Source organism: Rhincodon typus, chromosome 18 (genome assembly GCF_021869965.1).
Source record: "Rhincodon typus isolate 14 chromosome 18, sRhiTyp1.1, whole genome shotgun sequence".
Classification (NCBI taxonomy): domain Eukaryota; kingdom Metazoa; phylum Chordata; class Chondrichthyes; order Orectolobiformes; family Rhincodontidae; genus Rhincodon; species Rhincodon typus.
Window position 1 is genome coordinate 21,430,733 of NC_063349.1, and position 24,747 is coordinate 21,455,479.

Genomic DNA, 24,747 nt, shown 5'->3' on the forward strand with positions numbered 1-24,747 from the left:
CTCCTCCCTACCTCCCCAACTACACTCACCTTTACTGGCTCCATCCCCGCCTCTTTGACCTGTCTGTCTCCTCTCCACCTATCTTCTCCTCTATCCATCTTCTATCCACCTCCCCGTCTCTCCCTATTTATTTCAGAACCCCCTTCCCTTCCCCCATTTCTGAAGAAGGGTCTAGGCCCGAAACGTCAGCTTTCCTGCTCCTCTGATGCTGCTTGGCCTGCTGTGTTCATCCAGCTCTACACCTTGTTATCTCAGATTCTCCAGCATCTGCAGTTCCTACTATCTCTTGCCTCAGTGTTTCTCTGTTGTCATTCCAAGATCACCTGGCCTGCCATCCCAGAATGAAACTCCCAATTTCCAGGCCACTTTTTCTTAAATCAGACTTGCAGAGCCGAGAATTTTCCCAACTCTGTTCTCCCAGCCCAAAAATGAAATTCAAGCCTAAGTCTTTGTTAGCCTTACTAACATATCAGTTATCGGTAACAATTATTTACATGCCGTTGTTTAATATATTTTCTTCTTGAAGGGAGAAGATCATCATTTCACCTGGAGTGCCTAAAGAGACAGAAAAATCAGGGCTTGGAAGTTCCTTGCACATCTCCACTCTCTCAGAGGACAGCACTCCCACTACATTTAATTCAGCACCAGGTAACAGTAAGTTACAAATATTCACAACTACTTCTGTTTCAAAATTATACTGTACCTTTTATGAATGGCTCATAGAGACAATTGTTTTGTCTTTGAGTGTACCCCAGTATGCTATGTGCAAAGAATTGATTTGACAGCACAGTTTGGTTTACTGGTGTTTTAAATTGCTATTTTTATTGCCACCAAATGAATGAGAGTGGGTTAGTCAGGTCATATTTTTGATCAATAACAACTCCCCAGGTTACCGACTGTGGATGATTCCTCAAAATGTAATGCCATTGAGCATTAAGCAACATTCCAGTTATCAAAATATCAAGAGGGATTCCTTTTTGTTGGAAATGGTCATTCTCAGATACTTGTGTGACTTATTCATTGCCACTTATAAGCTAAAGCTGTTTTTTTTAATTATTCATTCATGGGATGTCAGGGAGAAAGTGATCAGAGTTGAAAAAGCAAGGTATTATTTAGTATTATTATTAAAAATTGAGGTTCAAAGACAACAGCGAAAGTTTAAAAAACAGGCCTGAAAACAAGCAATGCGGCAGTGGTGAGAGTTTAAAGAGTGGGAGTTTAGACTGCACATTCAAATTGCAGTGTCTGCATTCTGAAGGAAATTGACGTGTGACATACCAATCGATTACTTAACAGGAAAAATGGTGTGTGTTTTTTCTCCCCCTCTAAACAAAAAGTATTTATTCAAATTAGGAGCTGGAAAATTAAAAATATTTGAAGCCTTAAGTTATTTGAAAAACACAATAAGATGGCAGGGCAAATGGTCTGTTACATCTATGTCATGTAGAGACTGGCAGACACCGGTGTGATCCATGATGACCACATCTTTAGTAAGTATTTGCAGCTCTAGGAATTTGGGCTCGCAATTGGTGAGCTAGAGTCTGAGTTTAGGACTTTGCAAGGCATCAGGGAGGGTGATTTACCTGGACAATTTGCACTTCTGAGCCATTTTCTTCAGATTTATTCTGCGGTCTGGAGCAGGTTGCAATGACTGCAACCAAAGCAACTATGGGGATCAAGAAGGCAGAAGTGAAGGATCCTTAGTCCTTGCAGTTGTCCAGTAAGTTCAAGGTTTTTTGAATTGGCATTGATCTCCAGCCTAAAGAGCGCACCTGGGATAACATCAACCCCTGGAGCTTTGCCAGTAAAGAGTTTGATTACAATCAATTATTTTCAACAGCATGAGATAGGGTCATGAAGAGAGCAGTTGATGGCAACCTGTGCCAGCTTGTTGATGGCCTTCATCAATGACAAAGGCCATTTGAAGCTGTGAGTAAAAATTTTTCTGCAAATTTTATGAAAGAATGAGCTTTTTCTGTAAGTAGTGCTGATCTTTGGTACTGAGGATTGGTGATGAACCACTAGAATGGGGCACATAGGAAAATTTAAAGCATCCTAAAATTCCTTTTAGTCTGTGGTCTGTACAAGATCAACGTTCATCTGCTTTCTGATTCACCCAAATGTGTTGTATGCCTCCAGGCTTGCATTGGGTAGTCCTGTAGGCATCTTGCATGGATAATGATGCTTTGTTATTGCTTCAGACCTTAAGTCTCTGGAGAATGAGACCACACATACCATGCAAGATTCATGTTAGGCCCCCTTGTAAGACCCAAGATACTAACTACATGGGAATTGCCTGGGAAGTTTATACTTTCAATGGGTAATTACTTAGTGTCTGTAACCCTTCAAGAAACCTCAACACTGCATTTTCCAAGAATTCTATTTATCTTAATAAATACTTAGGAAAGGTTAGAGGATTAAAAGTTACTCTGACTCCTGGCCAACAATGTAACTGACTCTTCCCCCACCCCGCCCTGCAGCCCCACCAATCACTCAAACTGACCTTGGCATCCAACGCCACCCCATCCCAGGCCTCACAGTTATCTGACTGACCCAAACCCTTGCTCCCCACTAACAGCTGATTCTACAACCCTCCACCCATGTCTCCATGGACAACTGACCAGCTAAAACCCCAGATTCCTGAATGTACTGTCCGAACCTGGCCTACCCTGTGCACTGTCATTCACCTACCACCTATGTCCGCTTACCCACACAACACCCCACCACTCCAACCACCATTACCCCTTCGCCAACTTAACATTTGTAACCACCCACATGCCAGGGGCATGTATTCCTCACCCACTTGGTACCCTACTGCCCTACCCATCTGCCAACTACCTCTTCACTTACCTCACACACTTACTTTCTCTCAGTTCTCAGATACCTCGTCCTATTGTTTCTAAGCGGATAGCCCCCCAGCCCTGCTCAGCTCGCTTCTACCTCCATCCAAAAATCCACAAACAGGACTGTCCAGGCAGACCTATTGTTTCAGCCTGCTCCTGCCCCACAGAACTCATCTCTTCCTACTTTGACTCCATCTTCTTTCCCCTGGTCTAATCCCTGCCTATGTACATCTGTGAACAAAAACAGAAGTTGCTGGAAGCTCAGCAAGTCTGGCAGCATCTGTGAAGAAAAACATCAGAGTTAACGTTTCAGGTCTGGTGACCCTTCCTCGGAACGCTGAGGCCACCGGACCTGAAACGTTAACTCTGATTTTTTATTTACACAGATGCTGCCAGACCTGCTGAACTTCCAGCAACTTCTGTTTTTGTTTCCGATTTACAGCATCTGCAGTTCTTTCGGTTTTTCTGTCAGTAGCTAGCAAAGTTGCTTTGGGACCTTTAAACTTGATATATGGCAGCTATTGTCATAAAAGGGGGCATGGTTTCTGTGATGATCCACTCCACTGCTGCCTACATGGTTTGCTGGTCTGGACTGCTTCATTTATGTTGGTTCTTGCCCCAGACATTTGGCTGGAAATCCCCTGGAAAGATAAGTGGGCAAGTTTTTGTCTGACCTGAGTCAGAAATAGGGATTCTGACCCTCACTGGAAAATTCAAGCCAATGAGGTAAACCATTATAGAGACAAAAAAAAATTGCAGATGCTACAATCCAAGGTAGACAAACAGGAGGCTGTAAGAACACAGCAGGCCAGGCAGCATCTGGAAGAAAAGAGCAGTCAATGTTTCGGGTATTACTGCTCACCTGAAGAAGGGTAATACCCGAAACATTGACTGCTCTTTTCTTCCATTATATAGAGGCAATGTTTCTCCTCCAGTAGGTCCTGGATACCTCATTGGTTCCACTGGACCAATCTTGATGCATATGAGAGGTTGGGCCAGAAGGAGAGAGGGATCCACCGGGATTTCCGTTCCAATCTCTCTTCTTGCCCACCAACACTAATTTCACTGTCACTCCTGGTGTTTGACCAGGTATTTGCTAAAACTCGTTTCCATAGCCATATCACATTCCTCCGTGACTGCCTCCGGCTCAGACTCACCCCACGTGGATTCCAACTGAAGTTTCATCCCTCATGTTTTGAATCCTCCCAGGATCACAGATTCTCTGTGATGTTCAACGTTCCACGGACAGCTGCTCTCGTCGCCTCCTGAGATCCACACTCAGTGCCATGTGGCGCCACATGTGCACTCTCAACCTCTCTCTCCAACAGCATCACAACGTGCTGGCTCAGGGCTGCACCACTCTGCAGTTCCACTTCATCCTCCGGCCCATTCATCATGCTAACAAGAAACTTTTTCTTTTCCTTTCAGGCATCAAAGCCCACAAGATGCAACAACTCAAAAATACCCATGGCCCTCTGGAACCTACCTCTCCTCCCCTTCCCTCTGACTCTATCCCCTCCCACAACCCCCCCACCTCCTGTCGGGTATTCACCAACCCTCCTAACCTTCCGCTCAATGATGCTGAACGCTCTGTACTCAGCGAAGGCCTCAGCTTTATCCCTCTGCGTCCCCACCTTAACGAATTTCGAGCACGACATGACGCCGAACTGTTCTTCTGCCATCTTCGCCTCTATGCTCATTTCTTTAGACAAGAGTCCTCTCCCCATCCCACAGACTCCTTTGCCCAACTCCAACACTCTCCCTCCACCTGGATCCCTCCCTCCGGCCTTTTACCTGCACTCGATCTTTTCATTGAGAACTGTCAACGTGACATTAGTCGCCTCAATTTCACTGCCCCTCTTAACAAATCCAACCTATCTCCCTCTGAACTGACTGCACTCCATGCACTCAGATCTAACCCTGAGTTTGTCATCAAGCCTGCCGATAAGGGTGGTGCTGCTGTAGTCTGGCGTACTGACCTCGACCTTGCAGAGGCTGAGCGCCAGCTCTCAGATACCTCCTCCTACCTTCCCCTGGACCATGACCCCACCATGGCACATCAGGCCATTGTATCCACTACGGTTACGGATCTCATTTTATCCGGTGATCTCCCCTTCTTTGCTTCCAAGCTAATAGTCCACCAACCCTGCACAGCTCGTTTCTACCTCCTGCCAAAAATCCACAAACAGGACTGTCCAGGTAGACCCATTGTTTCAGCCTGCTCATGCCCCACAGAACTCATCTCTTCCTACCTTGACTCAGTCTTCTCCCCCCTGGTCCAATCCCTACCCACATACATCCATGATTCATCTGACGCCTTATGCCGGTTTCAAAGCTTCCAGTTTACCGGCTCCAGCCACCTCCTCTTTACCATGGATATGCAATCCCTTTACACATCCATTCCCCACCAGGAGAGTCTTAGGGCTCTCCACTTTTTCCTGGTCTACCACCACCACCGCCACCGCCACCACCACCCTCCTCCACATGGCCGACCTTGTCCTCACCCTCAACAACTTCTCTTTCAACTCCTCATTTTCGTCAGGTAAGAGGGGTTGCCATGGGTATCCGCATGGGCCCTAGTTATGCCGGTCTCTTTGTGGGGTACGTGAAACATTCCTTGCTCCAGTCCTATTCCAGCCCCCACCCACAACTCTTTCTCCGATACATTGATGATATCATCAGTGCTGCTTCCCTCTCTCGTCTGGAATTGGAAAACTTCATCAATTTCGCCTCCAATTTCCACCCTGCCCTCACTTTCACCTGGTCTATCTCTGACTCCTCCCTTCCCTTCCTCAACATTTCTGTTTCCATTTCTGGGAATAGACTGGCCACTAATATCCATTACAAGCCCACTGACTCCCACAGCGACCTGGACTAGACATCCTCACACCCCACTTCCTGTAAAGACTCCATCCCATTCTCTCAGTTCCTCCGTCTCCATCGTATATGTTCAGATGAGGCCAACTTCGACAAGGGAGCCTCCGAAATGTCCACCTTCTTCCTCAACCGAGGATTCCCCAGCTCCGTTGTCGACAGGGCCCTCAACCAGATCCGACCCATCTCCCGCACTTCCGCCCTCACCCCTTCTCTTCCGTCCTGCAACAGCAATAGGGTTCCTCTTATCCTCACCTACCATCCCACCAGCATCCACATCCAGAAGATCATCAGATGCCATTTCCGCCACCTCCAGCAAGATGCCACCACCAGACACATATTCCCCTCCCTGGGACTTCGATGTTGTGGCCATTTCGGAGACATGGATAGAGCAGGGACAGGAATGGTTGTTGCAGGTTCCGGGGTTTAGATGTTTCAGTAAGATCAGGGAATATGGTAAAAGAGGAGGAGGTGTGGCATTGTTAGTCAAGGACAGTATTACAGTGGCAGAAAGGATGTTTGATGAGGACTCGTCTACTGAGGTAGTATGGGCTGAGGTTAGAAACAGGAAAGGAGAGGTCACCCTGTTGGGAGTTTTCTATAGGCCTCCAAAAAATTCCAGAGATGTAGATTCTGGATAGGAGCGAAAGTAACAGGGTAGTTGTTATGGGGGACTTTAACTTTCCAAATATTGACTGGAAACGCTATAGTTCGAGTACTTTAGATGGGTCAGTTTTTGTCCAATGTATGCAGGAGGGTTTCCTGACACAGTATGTAGATAGGCCAACAAGAGACGAGGCCACATTGGATTTGGTATTGGGTAATGAACAAGGCCAGGTGTTAGATTTGGAGGTAGGTGAGCACTTTGGTGATAGTGACCACAATTCGGTTACGTTTACTTTAGCGATGGAAAGGGATAGGTATATACCACAGGGCAAGAGTTATAGCTGGGAGAAAGGCAATTATGAGGCAATTAGGCAAGATTTAGGATGCATAGGATGGAGAAGGAAACTGCAGGGGCTGGGCACAATTGAAATGTGGAGCTTGTTCAAGGAACAGATACTGCGTGTCCTTGATAAGTATGTACCTGTCAGGCAGGGAGGAAGTGGTCGAGCGACAACATGGAACCATGGTTTACTAAAGAAGTTGAATCTCTTGTCAAGAGGAAGAAGGAGGCTTATGTAACGATGAGGCGTGAAGGCTCAGTTAGGGCGCTTGAGAGTTACAAGTTAGCCAGGAAGGACCTAAAGAGAGAGCTAAGAGCCAGGAGGGGACATGAGAAGTCTTTAGCAGGTAGGATCAAGGAAAACCCTAAAGCTTTCTATAGGTATGTCAAGAATAAAAGAGTGACTAGAGTAAAATTAGGGCCAGTCAATGACAGTAGTGGGAAGTTGTGCGTGGAGTCCGAAGAGATAGGAGAGGTGCTAAATGAATATTTTTTGTCAGTATTCACACAGGAAAAAGACAATGTTGTCAAGGAGAATACTGAGATACAGGCTATTAGACTAGACGGGATTGAGGTTCATAAGGAGGTGGTGTTAGCAATTCTGGAAAGTGTGAAAATAGACAAGTCCACTGGGCCGGATGGGATTTATCCTAGGATTCTCTGGGAACCTAGGGAGGAGATTGCAGAGCCTTTGGCTTTGATCTTTATGTTGTCATTGTTTACAGGAATAGTGCCATAAGACTGGAAGATAGCAAATGTTGTCCCCTTGTTCAAGAAGGGGAGTAGAGATAACCCTGGTAATTATAGACCAGTGAGCCTTACTTCGGTTGTGGGTGAAGTGTTGGAAAGGATTATAAGAGATAGGATTTATAATCATCTAGAAAGGAATAATTTGATTAGGAATAGTCAACATGGTTTTGTGAAGGGTAGGTCATGCCTCACAAACCTTTATTGAGTTCTTTGAGAAGGTGACCAAACAGGTGGATGAGGCTAAAGCGGTTGATCTGGTGTATATGGATTTCAGTAAAGCGTTTGATAAGGTTCCCCACGGTAGGCTATTGCAGAAGATACGGAGGCATGGGATTGAGGGTGATTTAGCGGTTTGGATCAGAAATTGGCTAGGTGTAAGAAGACAGAAGGTGGTGGTTGATGGTAAATGTTCATCCTGGAGTTCAGTTACTAGTGGTGTACCGCAAGGATCTGTTTTGGGGCCACTGCTGTGTTTGTCATTTTTATAAATGACCTGGATGAGGGCGTAGAAGGATGGGTTAGTAAATTTCCGTTGACACTAAAGTTGGTGGAGTTGTGGTTAGTGCGGAAGGATGTTGCAGGTTACAGAGGGACTGCAGAGATAAGCTGCAGAGTTGGGCTGAGAGATGGCAAATGGAATTTAATGCGGAAAAGTGTGAGGTGATTCACTTTGGAAGGAGTAACAGGAATACAGAGTACTGGGCTAATGGTAAGATTCTTGGTAGTGTGGATGAGCAGAGAGATCTCGGTGTCCATGTGCATCGATCCCTGAAAGTTGCTACCCGGGTTGATAGGTGTTAAGAAGGCGTACGGTGTGTTAGGTTTTATTGGTAGAGGGATTGAGTTTCGGAGCCATGAGGTCATGTTGCAGCTGTACAAAACTCTGGTGCGGCTGCACTTGGAGTATTGCGTACAGTTCTGGTCGCCACTTTGTAGGAAGGATGTGGAAGCATTGGAAAGGGTGCAGAGGAGATTTACCAGGATGTTGCCTGGTATGGAGGGAAGGTCTTATGAGGAAAGGCTGAGGGACTTGAGGCTGTTTTCATTAGAGAGAAGAAGGTTAAGAGGTGACTTAATAGAGACATACAAGATGATCAGAGGATTAGATAGGGTGGACAGCGACAGCCTTTTTCCTCGGATGGTGATGGCTAGCAAGAGGTGACATAGCTTTAAATTGAGGGGTGCTAGATATAGGACAAATGTCAGAGGTAGGTTCTTTACTCAGAGAGTAGTAAGGGCGTGGAATGCCCAGCCTGCAACAGTAGTAGACTCGCCAACTTTAAGGGCATTTAAATGGTCATTGGATAAGCATATGGATGATAAGGGAATAGTGTAGGTTAGATGGGCTTCAGATTGGTTTCACAGGTCGGCGCAACATCGAGGGCCGAAGGGCCTGTACTGCGCTGTAATGTTCTATGTTCCCCTCCCTTGGCCGCCTTCCACAGGGACCGTTCCCTCCAGGACACCCTGGTCCACACTTCCATCACCACCAACACCTCCCCACAGCCCTACGGCACCTTCCCCTGTAACCGGCGAAGGTGCAGCACCTGCGCATTTACCTCCTCCCTCCCCAGAATCCAAGGGTCCAAACATACCTTTCAGGTGAAGCAACACCTCACCTGCACTTCCAAGAATCTAGTCTACTGCATTCGCTGCTCACAATGTGGTCTCCTCTACATTGGGGAAACGAAGCGTAAACTTGGCGACTGCTTCACAGAACATCTACGTTCTGCTCCCAAAAAAGATCCTGAACTACCTGTTGCCTGCCACTTCAATGCAGCACCTTGCTCCCTGGCCAACATCTCTGTCTCTGGCTTGCCACAGTGTTCCAGTGAAGCCCAATGCAAGCTGGAGGAACAACACCTCATTTTCCACTTGGGGACCCTACAGCCCTCCAGACTCAATATTGAGTTCAATAATTTTAGGGCCTAAACTCTCCCATGTCCCAGCCCCCCATCCAACACACCAGGCCTTGTTAGCACATAGCCTGCCACTACACACCCGCTGTTATTAGTCACCAATAGTCCCAATTAATAACTACTCACCCTCCCAGCCTGATCGTTAGCAACTTCTTTGTCTGTCCAACTGTCTTTCCCTTGCTTTGGGCTCTATCCTATCACTTACTCCCTTCCCCACCCTACCCACCTCCCTATTTTCTGCATATAAACTGATGTTTTCCCAGCCACCATCACTTCTGAGGAAGGGTCACCGGACCCGAAACGTTAACTCTGTTTTCTCCTTCACAGACGCTGCCAGACCTGCTGAGCTTTTCCAACAACTTTGTTTTTGTGCACATTTATCCTATGTTCCAAACTAACATGCAAGGCTCAAAATTTGGTCTGTGTGCTGAAGATTAAAAATCCACAGGCCTGTCAGGCACTCTCTTCGCCAAAGTGAAGGTTATTGAACCTTTTTCTGTAGTGCTCCAAATTCATTTATTGTGGCTTCTAACACCTCAAGATAGAATTTCTTGATCTGAGAACGTAACCTCTTCCTGCCACCAAAAGTGCACCTCCCTCATCTTCGTTACTACCTCTAAGAAAGCCTTCATGTTGGCATTAGCAAAATTAGTGGCACTCCTACCTGGCTTCCAGCAATTCTACACTCCCACATCTGCCATAATGTTGCAATAGTTTCATGAAACACCAACAATGGTGGTTTCCATAATGAGTTTAAATGGAGATTTTTTTTCTGTCCCATCTCCTTTACTCCTCCACCCCAACTAATTGACTACCCAATATGCTGTCAACCACTTATTAGTCCCTTCATGGCCTGTAATTGCTTCTTCTGCAAGAGTGAGACAGGGACCTGGAAACAGTCCTAACTAGGGAGGCCATGACTTAGTGCAAGGCTATTAACCCAGAAACTCAGCTAATATTATGGGCAACCATGTTCAAATCCCACCACGGCAAATGGTATAATTTGAATTCAATAAAAATATATGGAATTAAGTATCTACTTTGACAATTAACCGTCGTTGATTATTGGAAAAACCCATCGGGTTCACTAATATCCTACAGGTCTGGCCACATGTGACTCCAGAGCCACAGCAATGTGTTTGGCCCTCGACCACTCTCTGAAATGGCCTTGCCAGCCACTCAGTTGTAACAATTGCTATGAAATCTCAACAAAGAAATTAAACCACACAGACCACCTGGCATTGGCCTAAGCACCGGAAATGACAACGAGTAAATACAGCCTGTCAACCCTGCAAAGTCCTCCCCACTAACAGCTGTTTCAGTCTAGTCAAGCAACAGTCTGACATAGTCATACTCATAGAATCATACCTCACAGACAGTGTCCCATACACCACCACCAGCATCCCTGGATATATCCTATCTCACCAGCAGGACAGGCCCAGCGGAGGTGAGGGCACAGTAGTATACAGTTAAGAGGAAATTGGTTTGGCAGTCCTCAGCATTGACTCCAGACCACGAAATCTCATGGCATCAGGTTAAACATAGACAAGGAAACCTCCTGCTGATTACCACGTACTGTCCTCCCTCTTGATGAATCGGTACTCCTCCATATTGAACATCACTCAGAAGAAATACTGATTGTGGCAAGGATGGGGGATTTCAGTGTCCACCACCAAGAGTGGCTTGGTAACAGCACTGCTGATTGAGCTGGTCAGGTTCTAAAGAACATAACTGCTTGACTGGATCTGCAGCAGGTGGTGATGGAACCAACAAGAGGGAAAAACATACTTGACCTCATCCTCACCAAAGTGCCAGCTGCAGATGCATCTGTCCAGACAGTAATCAGTAAGAGTGACCACTGCGCAGTCCTTGTGGAGATGAAGTTCCACCTTCATAATGAGAATACCCTCCATCGTGTTGTGTGGCACTAACATTGTGCTAAATGGGACAGACATTGAGCAGATCTAGCAACTTAAGACTGGGTGTCCATTAGGCGCTGTGGGCCATCAACAGCAGCAGTACTATACTCCAACACAATCTGCAATCTCATAGACCAGCATATCCCCCACTCAACAATTACCATTGTGCCTGGGGTTTTAATGGAGAGTACAGGAGGGTATGCGAGAAGTAGCAGCAGGCATATCAAAAAATGAGGTGTCAACTTAGGTTGAAGTTATGCCAAACATCATAAGCAGCAGGTGATATACAGAACTAAGCAATTCCACAACTAACGGATCAGATCTAGTTATGAATGGTGGTAGACAACTCAGTGGAGGAGGCGGCTCCACAAATATTCTCAATGATGGAGGAGCCCAGCACAGCAATGCAAAGGGTAGGGCTAAAGCATTTGCAGCCAGAAGCACTGAATGGATGATCCATCTCAACCTCCTCTGGTGGTACCCAGCATCACAGGTGCCAGTCCTCAACCAATTCAATTCGCTCCACATGATATCAAGAAATGGCTGGAGGCACTGGATACTGCAAAGGATATAGGCTCTGACAACATCCCAGAAATAGTATTGAAGACTTATGCTCCACAATTTGCTGCTTCCCTAGCCCAACTGGACAAGTACAGCTACTCTATGGAAGTGACAATGTGGAAAATTGCCCAGATATGCCATGTACACAAAAAGCAGGACAAATCCAACCTGACCAATTACTGCCCCAGCAGTGTACTCTTGATCATCAGTAAAGTGAGCAAGGTGTCATCAACAGTGCTATCAAGCAGCACCTGCTCAACAATAACCTGCTCAGTGATGTCCAGTTTGGGTTCCGCTAGGGCCACTCAGCTCCTGACCTCATTACAGTCTTGGTTCAAACATAGACAAAATACCTGAATTCCAGAGGTAAGATGAGAGTGACAAACTTTAACGTCAAGGCCACATTCGACCAAGTGTGGCACTGGGAATCAGGGGGCAAACTCTCCACTAGTTGGAATCATACCTGGCACATAGAAAGGTGGCTATAGTTGTTGGAGGTCAATCATCTCAGCTCCAGGATGTCGTAGCAGGAGTTCCTCAGGGTAGCGTCCCAGGCCCAACCATCTTCGGCTGCATCATCAATGATCTTCCTTCCATTACAAAGCAAGAAATGGGGAAGTTCATTGATGACTGCATAATGCTCAACACCATTTGCAATTCCTCAGATACTGAAGCAGTCCATGATCAAATACAGCTAGATCTGGACAATATCCAGACTTGGGCTGATAAGTAGCAAGTAACATTTGCACCACATAAATGCCAGGCAATGACCGTTTCCAATAACTACCACCCTTGACATTCAATGGTGTTACCATCACGGAATCCCCCACTATCAACAACCGTCAACTTGAAACTCAGCTGGACTCATCATACAAGTACATTGGCTACAAGAGCAGGTCAGAGGCTAGGAATACTGCAGCAAGTAACTCACTTCCTGACTCCCAAAGCTGTCCACCATGTACAAGGCACAAGTTAGTAGTGTGATGGAGTGCTGCCCAGTTGTCTTGATAAGTGCAGCAGCAATAACACTGAAGAAGATTGACACCATCCAGGACAAAGCAGTCCACTTGACTGGTACCACACCCACAAGCACCCACTCCCTTCATGACCAATACTCAGTAGCAGCAGTGTATCCTATTTGCAAGAGGCACTGCAGAAATTCTGATCCTTAGACAGCACCTTCCAAACTCATAATCACTTCCATCTAGAAGGACAAAGGCAGCAAATACATAGGAACACCACTGCTTACAGGTTCCCCTCCAAGCCACTCACCGTCCTGATTTGTAAATATAATCACCATTCATTCTCTGTCACTGGGTCAAAATCCTGGAATTCCCTCCCTAAAGGATTGTGGGTCTACCTGCAGTAGATGGGCTGTAGCAGTTCAAGAAGGCAGCTCACCACCACCTTCTCAAGGGCAACTAGATACAGGTAATAAATGCTGGCCAGCCAATGACATCAATATCCCACACGTGAATTAAAAAAAATCCATTTCCTGACCCTAGAAGTAAAATAGATCCCATGTCTTTGTTTGATTTCTCATCACCTTTACATTTACCTTTATTTGTACCGCAAATTGGTCTATCTTATCACAAATGCTTAGTACATTTCACCTTTCAATTAAAGAGAATCGAATTTAACTTGTCTTGCAATGAACCTATTTGCTGATTCAGTCTTACTGAATAAACCCTGTACTTTCCTGAACCTCTGCTAGTCTTTATTCAAACCACCACACTTCTTTATTGCCTTCACTTTTTTTTTTAGGATTTCAAAACCTCCCTTCACCTAACCTGTTTGCTCCAAACCATACCTTTTAGTTTAAAGCCCTATCCATAGCACTAGTTATAGGATTTACTCACACACTGATCCAAGTACTGTTTGACTGGAGCCCTTTCCAAAACTGCAACTTTCACTTTTCCCCAGGAAAATGCCAGTGCCTTACGAATCAAAACCCCTTCTTCCTATACGACTCCTTCAACTATATTTACAGGAAGAATTTGGAAAAAATGAAAGGAATAAAAAGCCTCAATTCAGAGATTTGACTTCAAATATAATAATGCTTAAAAGACAAATGTTTGCTCCCAAAAATCAGCTATACAGAGTCAGGAAATTTCTAACCTGGGATAAAATTCCTGAATAATCAGAGTGGGTGGGTGGACATGCATGTGTACACCTTCAGTAACAATGTGAGGCAATCACAACGAATGCCAGGTGCTGAGGCCAACTGTTTAAACATCCTGCATTGTAATAATAATAAAACAAAAAGCCCCTGTTCATACCACAATGCCATACCCTAATCATGCCACCTTCTTCACCCTTCTACCATGCCAACTTATGCCTCTCTTTCCATCTACCATGACCCTGATTTCCTCTAGGCCAACTTAGAATCAACTCATCAGCATGCTTGAGCACCACCCAAACCACCCTCCCCCCCCCCCCCCCCCCCCCCCCCCCCCCACCTCAATCAGCCCCATAACTTTTTTAAAATAAACCCCATGCAAACTTGGTGCCAATACATACCAACCTATGTGCCCATGAGCGTACATCCACCACATCAACCAACCCAGTATCCACCATGGGTTATCGGGAGCCTTACTGAGATGAAATAAAGTCCCATCTATTTATAGTCTTTACTCTGCAAAAGATTGGGCAAAGATCTGACAAATGGAGTAATATGTGGGAAAACGTGAAATCATTAATTTTGGCAGAAAGAACAAACGTGCATATTATCTAAATTGTGAAAATTTGCAAGTCTCAGATAGAGAGATCTGGATGTCCTAGAGTATGAATCACGGAAGGTTTGTATACAAGTTCAACGAGCAATCAGGAAAGTTAATAGAATGTTATGTTTTATTGTGAGGGGAATTGAATGCAAGAGTAGGGAGGTTACGTTTCAGTTATACAGGGCATGAGTTAGAGCACATTTGGAATACTGTATACAATATTGGTTACTGTACTTACAGAAGTATATTAATGCATTGGAAGCAGTTCAGAGATGGTTTACTGGACTAATACCTGGAATGAGTGGATTACCTTATGAGGAGATGCTAGAGAGGCCAGTCCTGTATCCTCTGAAGTTTAGAAGAATGGAAATGACTTAATTGAAACATATAGATCCTGAGGAGACTTGACTGGGTGGATGTGGAAAAAGTGTTTCCTCTTATGGGAGAATCTAGAACTGGAAGTTACAGTTTAAAAATAAGGGGTCACTCATTTAAGGCAGAGATGAGAAAAATAAAATTATCTAAGAGGGTTGAGTGTCTTTGGAATTCCCTTCCTCAACTGGCAATGACCTCAGAATCTTCTAATACTTTAAGGCAGAGGTACATAGATTCTTGATTACTAGATGGGATCAAAAATTCTGGGGTATTCAGAAATATACAGTTAGGTTAAAATCAGATGAATCATGATCTTATTGAAGGACGGAAGAGGCTTGAAGGGCTAAGTAGCCTACTCTTGTTGCTTCTTCATATGTTTGTATGCACTAAATTGTCATAGCCCCACAAGGACAGGTCGTCCTTTTACAATCTTTTGAAGCTGCCAAGTTATGTATCTGGAATTTTCTCCAACTGTCTAAAGCCCACAAGTCTCAGTTTTAGAAACCTCAGTGATGAACATTGCTACTGGGTCAAGGCAGTCACACATTTAAAATGTGCTGTTGCCTCAATGAGCTGTAGTTGTTTGAAATAGTTCCTCTCCAATTTCACCACACCCCTTGTGATAGTGGTGAGGTGAGACTTCCAGAATCAGGATCCTGGCAGCATTTGCCCAAAGGGTCAAGCCGTCCAGTTCAGCAAAAATTCAAGCCTATGATTTACTAAGGCAGCATGGTACAGGGAAGAGATGAAAGGAAATATGGTTCTTCCAGTATACTTGATAAAGCTCATTCAGCACTAATGAAAGCCAGGAGGCTTTCTGAACAAAATTAGCTTCCTAATACACTCCTTCCCACTTAAAGAAAAATTTCCATCATATTGGTCTGAGCTCTGATCCATACCCTATTTCAAATCTGCACAACAAAGAGTGACATGGTGACATTTGTCCGATATAAAATTTTATTGTTGTAAAAGTAAAGGACATTTGATGTGAATAGCACTTTGGAAAGCTAATTGGTTCACATTGTGGTGAAGATGCTTTTCCAAAGAAAAAAAAAGTCCTGTTGTATCTGTATGTGTCTCAGTATTTATTTTCATCATACAGGCATTGGCTGTTGCAGGACTAAATCCACTGCTGAGGAGAAGCCATTCTCCAACACAATTTTCCAGAGTATGCGACACACCTCCAACAACTCCACGTAGTAGAAGGAGGTTACAACATCGTATTCCAACATTATTTCTTGATGGCATTGAATCCTACGAGAAACTAAACAGCAGCCTTCCATCAGTAACCTGTGGTTCCTGGAACTCTGACAACTCAAGTGGAAATAACAAAAAAGCCAGGCCAATCTCTCTGAATGTACCCTATCCTTTCAGGGAAGCAGGAACAGAGTTTCATGGCAGTGCCAGTAGTTTAGTAGGGGCGGTAAGTTTACTATTACTGTTGACTATTTCTGTTTGTTATCGTGTTATAAAAATGTTATACAGGCTAACATTCATCTTTGCATTCATTATTTCTCTTGTGTATGTTGGTGACTTAAGTTCACACTTGATGTCTGATGGGAATGAGTTTGTTTGTAGCAGGGGTTAAATACATGCTAAAACTTGCTTAACATTGTCATGCAGGATAATACTAGCCTGTTACTGCTTAAGCCTTTCATAAGGCATAGTAACCTTAAACCAAAAGTACACAAATCCCCAGGACATTGAGAAGCTAGGGAACAAACTGTGGAGTCCGTAGTAGAGATATCATCGATAGCCACAAGTGAGATGCCAGAAGAACGAAGGATGGCTAATGTTGTGCAATTGTTGAAGAGATGCTGCAAGGAAAAGCCAGGGAACTACAGACCGGTAAGCCTAATGAGTAGGTTGTTGGAGGGGATTCTGAGAGACAGGATCTACGTGCATTTGGAAAGCCAAGGGCCAATTAGGGATAATCAGCATGGCTTTGTACATTGGAAATCATGTCTCACAATTTGATTTGAGTTTTTTTTTTTTAAAAGAGGTCACCATGAAGATAGATGAAGGCTGTGCAGCAAACATTGTCTACATGGACTTTAGCAAGACCTTCAACAACGTACCGCATGGTAGACTGGTTAGTAAGGCTAGATCATATGAGATGCAGGAGAGCTAATCAATTGGATACAAAATTACAGGATAGTAGGAGATAGAGGGTGGTGGTAGAGGGTAGTTTTTCGGACTGGAGGCCTGTGACCAGCAGTGTGTCACAAGGATCAGTATTGGGTCCACTGTTGTTCATTATTTGTATAGACGATTTGAATGAGAATATGGTTGATGAGGCATGGTTAGTAAGTTTGCAGGTGACACCAAAATTGTGGTTATAGTGGACAGCAAAGAAGGCTAAAAGTACAATGGGATTTTTGATCAACTGAGCTACCTGGCCGAGAAATGGCAGATGGAGTTTAATGCAGATACATGCATTTTGGTAAGACAAATGAGGGCAGGATTTACATAATTAAAGGTAGGGCGCTAGAAAGTGTTGTCAAACTGAGGGACCTAGGGGTGCAGGTACATAGTTCCTGGACAGTGGCATCGCAGATAGGTAGGGTGGTGAAAAAAGGCATTTGGCACACTTGCTTTCATCGGTCAGGGGACAGGAGTTGGGACATCATGTTACAGCTGTGCAAGACATTGGTAAGGCCACATTTGGAGTACTCCGTAAAAGTCTTGTCGCCCTGCTATGATAATGACATTATTAAAATGAAAAGCGTGGAAAAAAGATTTACAAAGATGTCACCAAGATTGCAAGGTTTGAGTTATAAGGAAAGGCTGGATAGGCAGGGACATTTTTCCCCAGAAAACAGGGGGGACCCTTAGAGTTTTATAAAATCATGAGGGGCATAGATAAGGTCAGTAGCCAAGGTCTTATTCCCAGGTAGGAGAATCTAAACCTGAAGGGCACAGGTTAGGATGAGAGGGAAAGGATTTTAAAAGGGACTTAAAAGCAACTTTTTCACAGAGGGTAGTGCGTATTGGAACAAACTGCCAGACAAAAAGATAGAGGTGGGAAAAGTTACAGCATTTAAAAGACATTTGGATAGGTACATGGATATGAAAACTTTAGAGGGATACAGGCCAAACGCAAGCAAATGGGGCTAGTTCAGTTTAGGAAAGATGGTTGGCACAGATGAGTTGGCCTGAAGGGCCCGCTTCCATGCTGTATGACTCTAATTTGCAAAGGTGCCGTGCTAAGAATTGTCTTAGCCTAGTTTTTGGGTCTGGGGGATTTGGGATTTACAATCAGACCATGATGGTTCCATTGGAGATGAACATGTAGATTTGTTGTCCCCAGCTCTTTACATGATTATACTGCAAAGCTGAACGTGTGCCTCACTCCTCTTTATGCTGCCAAGTACCTCTACACTCAGCAGGGAATTGAAAAGTATTTTGGTAATGGATGCAGCCAAACTTTGCTCTTCAAAGTAGGATGTAGCTCTTAAAAAGGGAAGATGCACTGAATAATATCACAGTAATTCATAACAGACAATGAAACACTAGGGTAGAGATACAATTTTAGGGTGATGGTTACACCAGTAGGGGAATTAATGATGGAGGTGGGAAAGAGAAAATGCAGTTCCTTGGGGAGGTGGTGTGCAAGGTATTATTCTGGTAAATATGCCTCTGGCAATAGAATAAGTGGGAGCCTGTCTGACTTCCGCATAGGTTCATTATACTCCGTAGAGCTAAGTACAAACTACCTTTCTCTTGCACTGAACAGCCTCTCCCAGCTGGAAACTAGTCCTTATTCTTTAAGATTAACCTGCTTGGGTATGTTACTTGCACCTCCAGGGCAGGCAGGACTTGAACATGGACCTTCTAGCTTAGAGGTGGGGACACTACTGCAGCACCACGATGTCCTAATCTATCCCCGGTTAGTATCAGCTGCCCTCACAAATGGACTATAGAGCAAATATATATACTCAATTGATATTATTGTCAACAGTATCTTACCCCCTTCTTCCTTAAAAAGCATAAAATTGACAAGTACACACTTTCAGACAAGATAAAAAGAAATTACTGAAGAGAGAGAAATCATGCAGCTCCTAGGATCCCCAACTCACTGGAAGTTTTCATTTTGGTAACACAAAATCAGACAAGTTGATGGTTTGCATCGTAAGACCATAAGATAAAGGACCAGAAATAGGCCATTAAGCCCTTCAAATCTGCTGTGTCATTCAATCATGGCTGATAGGTTTCTCAACCTCATTCTCCTGCTTCTCCTTGTAACCTCTGATCTCCTTACTAATCAAGAATCTATGTATATCTGTCTTAAAAACACTCAGGGACTTGGCCTCCACACCCCTCCTGTCAAAATGAGGGCCACAGACTCACCACCTTTGGCTGAAGAAATTCCTTGTCATCTCAGTTCTAAAGGGTCATCCCTTCACTCGGAGGCTGTGCCCTCGGGTCCTAGTCTCTCCTACTCGTCAAAATGTCTTCTCCATGTCCATTCTATCTAGGCCTGTCAATATTTTGTAGGTTTCAATGAGGTCCCCTTCATTCTTCCAAACTTACAGTACAGACCAGAAGCCCAACCTCTTCTCATTTGATAAGCTGTTAATTCCCAGGATCTTCCTGGTAAACCTCCTCTGGATGTCCCTCCAAGGCCAGCGCATCCTTACTTAGATATGAGGCCCAAAACTGCTCATAATATTCCAAATGTGGTCTGACCAGAGCTTTTTACAGCCTCAGCAGCACGTTCTTGCAGTTGTATTCTAGCCACCTAAAAGTGAATGCTAGCATTGTATTTGCCTTCCTAACTGCTAACTGAATCTGTATGTTAACACTAAGAAAATCCTGAACTTGGAGTCCTAAACTCCTTTGTGCTTCAGATTTCTGAAGCCTTTCCCCATTTAGAAAATAGTCCTTACTTCTATTTTTCCTAACAAAGTGCACAACCTAAATTTTCCACATTTTATTCTATCTGCTCAAACTCCTATCCTGTCCAAGTCCTTCTGCAGCCTTTCTGCCTTCTCAACACAACCTGTCCCTCCTCATATCTTTGTGTCATGTGCAAATTTAGCAGCAATGCCCTCAGTTCCTTTGTCCAGTTAGTTAATGTTTAACATGAATAGTTGTGGCCCCAAAACTGACCCCTGTGAAATTCCACTCATCACCGGCTAACATTCTGAAAAAGATCCCTTTACCTCCACATTCTGCCTTCTGCCAGTCAGCCAATCCTCTATCCATGCTAGTAACTTGCCCCTAACACCAACGGCTCTTATCTTACTTAGCAGCCTCCTGTGTGGCACCTTGTCAAAAAGCTTCTGGAAATCCAAATAAATTGGGACCACTGGCTTTCCTTTGTCTAACTTGTTCATTACCTCCTCAAAAAAATTCTAACAGATTTATTAGACGTGACCTCCCCTCATGAAGCCGTGTTGACTCAGCCCTATTTTCCCATGCATTTCCAAGTACTCCACAATCTAGTCCTTAATTGGACTCTTAAAATATCTTACCAACAACAGAGGTCAGGGTATCTGGCCAATAATTTACCATCTTCTATCTCCCTCCCTTCTTAAAGAGAATGTTACATTAGCCAGTTTCCTCTGGGACCCTCCCTGACTCCAGTGATTCCTGAAAGATCACCAACAATGCCTCCACAATCTCCTCAGCTATCTCCTTCAGAATCCCAAGTTGTAGTCAATACGGTCTGAGTGATCTGTTCACCTTCAGACCTTGCAGCGTCCCTAGCATCTTCTCCATAGTGATAGCCACAATACTTTGCTCTGCCTCCAACTGTCTTGAAGTTCTGGTATGCAGAAATAAGCTGCTTTTTATGGACATTTGGCCCTAGAGGGATAAACAGTCATTCCCTGACCTAGAATCAAACCCAGACTGCAGCAGTTAAGAGTGCCAAATATTAACCACTCGACCACTGGGTAAGCTATCTACTGATTTGAGTTGAGATTTCTTTTTCTAGCATTTGTTTCAACCTCAAAGTATCAATTTTAATGTCTTCGTCTTTGTAACACTTCATTGAGTGCTCATTATCTCAGAGAAATTATCTATTTAACACTCAGTAATTATGGTTTCTTCAACATATTCTTGGTACCAAAAATATTGTTAGAAATTATACATTACCCACCTCAGTGTGTGCAAGAATTTCAGCAGATTACTTTTCACTTCTCTCACTTTTCCAGTTCCCAAGCTGAGAAACAACATTTCCCACTTTCTCCCACTGTATTTGAAAACCCAGAGGTTTTGTTGAGAGAAATCACTCAAAATAATCAATTTTATTTCCTTGAATTCACCATATGTCTATGTTTAAATGTTTTGTTTGACCGTGTCCAGTTTTGAGACATCAGGTCATGAGATCTTGTCTGTGGGCCCAGCCAGTTCAATTGTCCAATCAAATTTTGCAGCTGCTGCATTTTAGCATTGGAATGCGATGGGACCTTCAGCAGCAAGTGGTGTCAGTGAGAGAGGGCAAATGGGGGAAAAAAAAGAAAATCGGACCTCTCACTGGAAAGATAGGGTGTCTTTGGTGGGGAGAGAGAGCAGACAAAAGAATTCCTCAGCCTAATGCAAGCCACATGGTCATTCCATGTACATAATGTAAATACAAATAATGTAACTATTTGTTTGTTAATATTCCTTTGTGGTTTCTGGTGACCTGAGGCCAGTGAAATAAAACAAATCATAATTCATAATATCATAATGCTCATAATCTTTCAGCTGCCTGTGTTCAAATCTCATGTTAAATTTCCGGGGAAGTCAGCAGGATTCCACAGCCCAAGCATCAAATCATCAAGCACAGGCAGGCAAAGGTTAGAAGGTACCTAGCTAAGATGGAGGACTTGAAACTGGAAATATCTCTGAGGGAAGCTGAAGCTGTTCCAAGATCATTGGAAGTTCAGGTATTGGGGAAGGCACTTGAAACTTTAGGCCAGGCCTAGGCAGAGCCTCCCCATGATATTACAGAGGAAAGAAGTAGTATGTCTGGTCAGATATTAGACTTGCTGTAAAGTAGGAAGATGGACAGATTCAGGATGAACTGATAATCTAGTGAACAAAGGCTAGATTGAGGACACCGCCTTTTCCAGCGACCAGGAGCCTCAACGCAAGTGAGCATGCCATCTTCATGATGGAATATCTATGCAGAAAACCCTAATGGGGAATATGGGAAAGAGGTACAGGTGTTCAAACAAGTCAGTACCTCAAAGATTCTCTGCAGAGAAGAGTTGTTGGGCACAGCAGTAACCTGACACCATTACAACAGAAATTTCTATGAGTGCAAGCGAGCAAAAAGGTGATGATCTGGTTTCTATGTACCTGAAGTTGGTAAAATTATTTGATTGTATTCCTTCTCCCGGATCCTTCCTTCCAAATGATCAGGCACAGGATACTGAAGAACTGCCTAGCAGAATCTGTGAAGAATGGGAACATCCAGATAGAGGTGAGGAGGATTAATAGTGGCAAACCTCAACTATCTTTCTTTAACTGTGGGTTCACATCAGAGGAAAGATAGGACGCTAAGACCAGGAAAAGGGGCTACTATCAGAGATAAAACAAGGATACAGACAGGATATGACATGTAATGCTCTAGCAAGGTCTGATGTTGACTAGTTGGAGACAGCTGGCATGAGCCTTTAAGAATAATGATGTCAACAGATTGAAAATAACAAGTTAGATTCTCTCCGACCCAGGTAGTTTGAAGGTCCTGTTTGGGTTGATAGATATTGAACCTGTGCAGCAGGCTTGAAAGATCCCTCTATGTCTGCTAACCTAATTATATGCCACATTTTTGCCCTCTCATTACCCTATCAATATCCCCTTGCAGATTCTTTATGTCCTCATCACAACATGTATTTGTAACTTCGTTTGAAGAGGCAGGTGGAACATATTTCTACACAAAGTCAGAAAGGTGCAAGAGTCCATTATCAAGGAAGAAATAGCAGGATGTTTAAGAAAAACTTAATGCAATTTAACAGAATCAACATAATTTGTGAAAGGAAATAGTGTTTGACAAATTTTCTAGAGTCCTTTGAAGATATAATAAGCAAAATAGACAAAGGGTTCCAGTAGATGTAGTTTGGATTTCCAGAAGGCATTTGATAAGTTGTTGAAATGTTGTTGAAGAGGATGGTCTTGAGTATAATGTATTAGTACAGATTGAGGATTGTTAAAAGACAGAGAGTCAAGATTAATCAGTCGTTTAAAGTTGGAAAGATGGAATTAGTGGTGTGCCACAAGGGTCAGTCTGAGGCTCTCAATTATTTGTTTCCTGTATTAATCAATTAGGAGGAGCAGGCAAAGTATAATACATCAAATTTGCTGATGATAAAAATACATGTTGTGATGAGCACATACAGAATCTGCAAGTGGATATTGATGGGGTAATGAGTGGACAAAAATGTGGCACATAATCAGGTTAGCAGACATAGAGGGATCTTTGACGTTGTTACACAGGTTCAATATCGATTAACCCAAAACAGAACATTCAAACTATATGGGTAGGACAGAATCTGACTTATTTTTAATCTGCTCACAACATCATTATTCTTAAAGGCTCATGCCAGCTGTCTCCAATTAATCAACATCAGACCTTGCCAGAGTGTTACATGTCAATTGTAGCATAGTTCCCACCTTGTAACCCTGGAGGTCACCGTGATCACTGACTTGAAGCAAAAGTCTGTGGTCCATGAAATTGTTTACCCAGTGATAAAAATGTTTGCATCCAACCAAGGAGGCCCATACCTATCCATGAACCTGCAACTGTTGTGGATATCGGACTGACTGGAGAAGCTATCTCTAACCTCAGATGGACATTGGTAAGTGAAAGGAAACACAGACACACTTGCTTCTACTCTCACCAAGTACAGGAGGATGTTTCGTAACGATGATGGTCAAATTCAGTATTATGACCAGTGAAGTCATAGACGTGTGACTAAAGATGACTGTCCAGCTAAGATTCCTTACTGCTGGATCCTACCCCATCACTGGGTTGAAGTCCAGGGCTACCTCCAGAAGTCGTTGGTGCAAGGCGTCATCTGAGAGCAAGTTTGTTTGTGTCCTGTACAATCCTTGTGAGAAAGAAAGGTGGAAAACTAAGGATCAATATTGGTTAGCAGGCACCTCTATGCAAAGACTCAAAAGGATAATTACACTTTACCCAGGATTGAGGAAGTATTGCAAGTACACAAAAGATGTAAAGTATTTCTTCCGTCTCAATTTTGCCCATGGTTATGATCAGCTATCCAATGCTGAACAAATGGGCCCTAGTTATGCCGGTTTCTTCGTGGGGCACGTGGAACATTCCTTGTTCCAGTCCTATTCCGGTCCCCACCCACAACTTTTTCTCCGATACATCGTTGATAACATCGGTGCTGCTTCCCTCTCTTGTCTGGAATTGGAAAACTTCATCAATTTCGCCTCCAATTTACACCTTGCCCTCACTTTCACCTGGTCTATCTCTGTCTCCTCCCTTCCTTTCCTCGCCATTTCTGTTTCCATTTCTGTGGATAGACTGGCCACTAATATCCATTACAAACCTTCTGACTCCCTGGGCTACACATCCTCACACCCCACTTCCTGTAAAGACTCCATCCTATTCTCTCAGTTCCTCCGCCTCCGTCACATATGTTCAGATGAGGCCGACTTCGACAAGGGAGCCTCCGAAACGTCCACCTTCTTCCTCAACCTAGAATTCCCCAGCTCCGTTGTCAACAGGGCCCTCAACCAGGTCCGACCCATCTCCTGCACTTCCGCCTCACCCCTTCTCTTCCCTCCCGCAACAGCAATAGGGTTCCCCTTATCCTCACCTACCATCCCACCAGCATCCACATCCAAAAGATCATCAGATGCCATTTCCGCCAC

The 24,747-nt window shown here is 44.0% G+C and overlaps 1 protein-coding gene across 1 annotated transcript in view; it reads left to right on the forward strand.

The window, feature by feature from the left end:
* Positions 1-24,747, forward strand: part of LOC109920177 (voltage-dependent L-type calcium channel subunit alpha-1C-like) — a 656,132-nt gene that overhangs the window by 617,229 nt on the left and 14,156 nt on the right. Inside the window, exons 47-48 of the mRNA XM_048607862.1 lie at positions 527-648; positions 16,013-16,333. Coding sequence (XP_048463819.1) covers positions 527-648; positions 16,013-16,333 — 443 coding nt within the window. The remainder of the gene's footprint in view (positions 1-526; positions 649-16,012; positions 16,334-24,747) is intronic.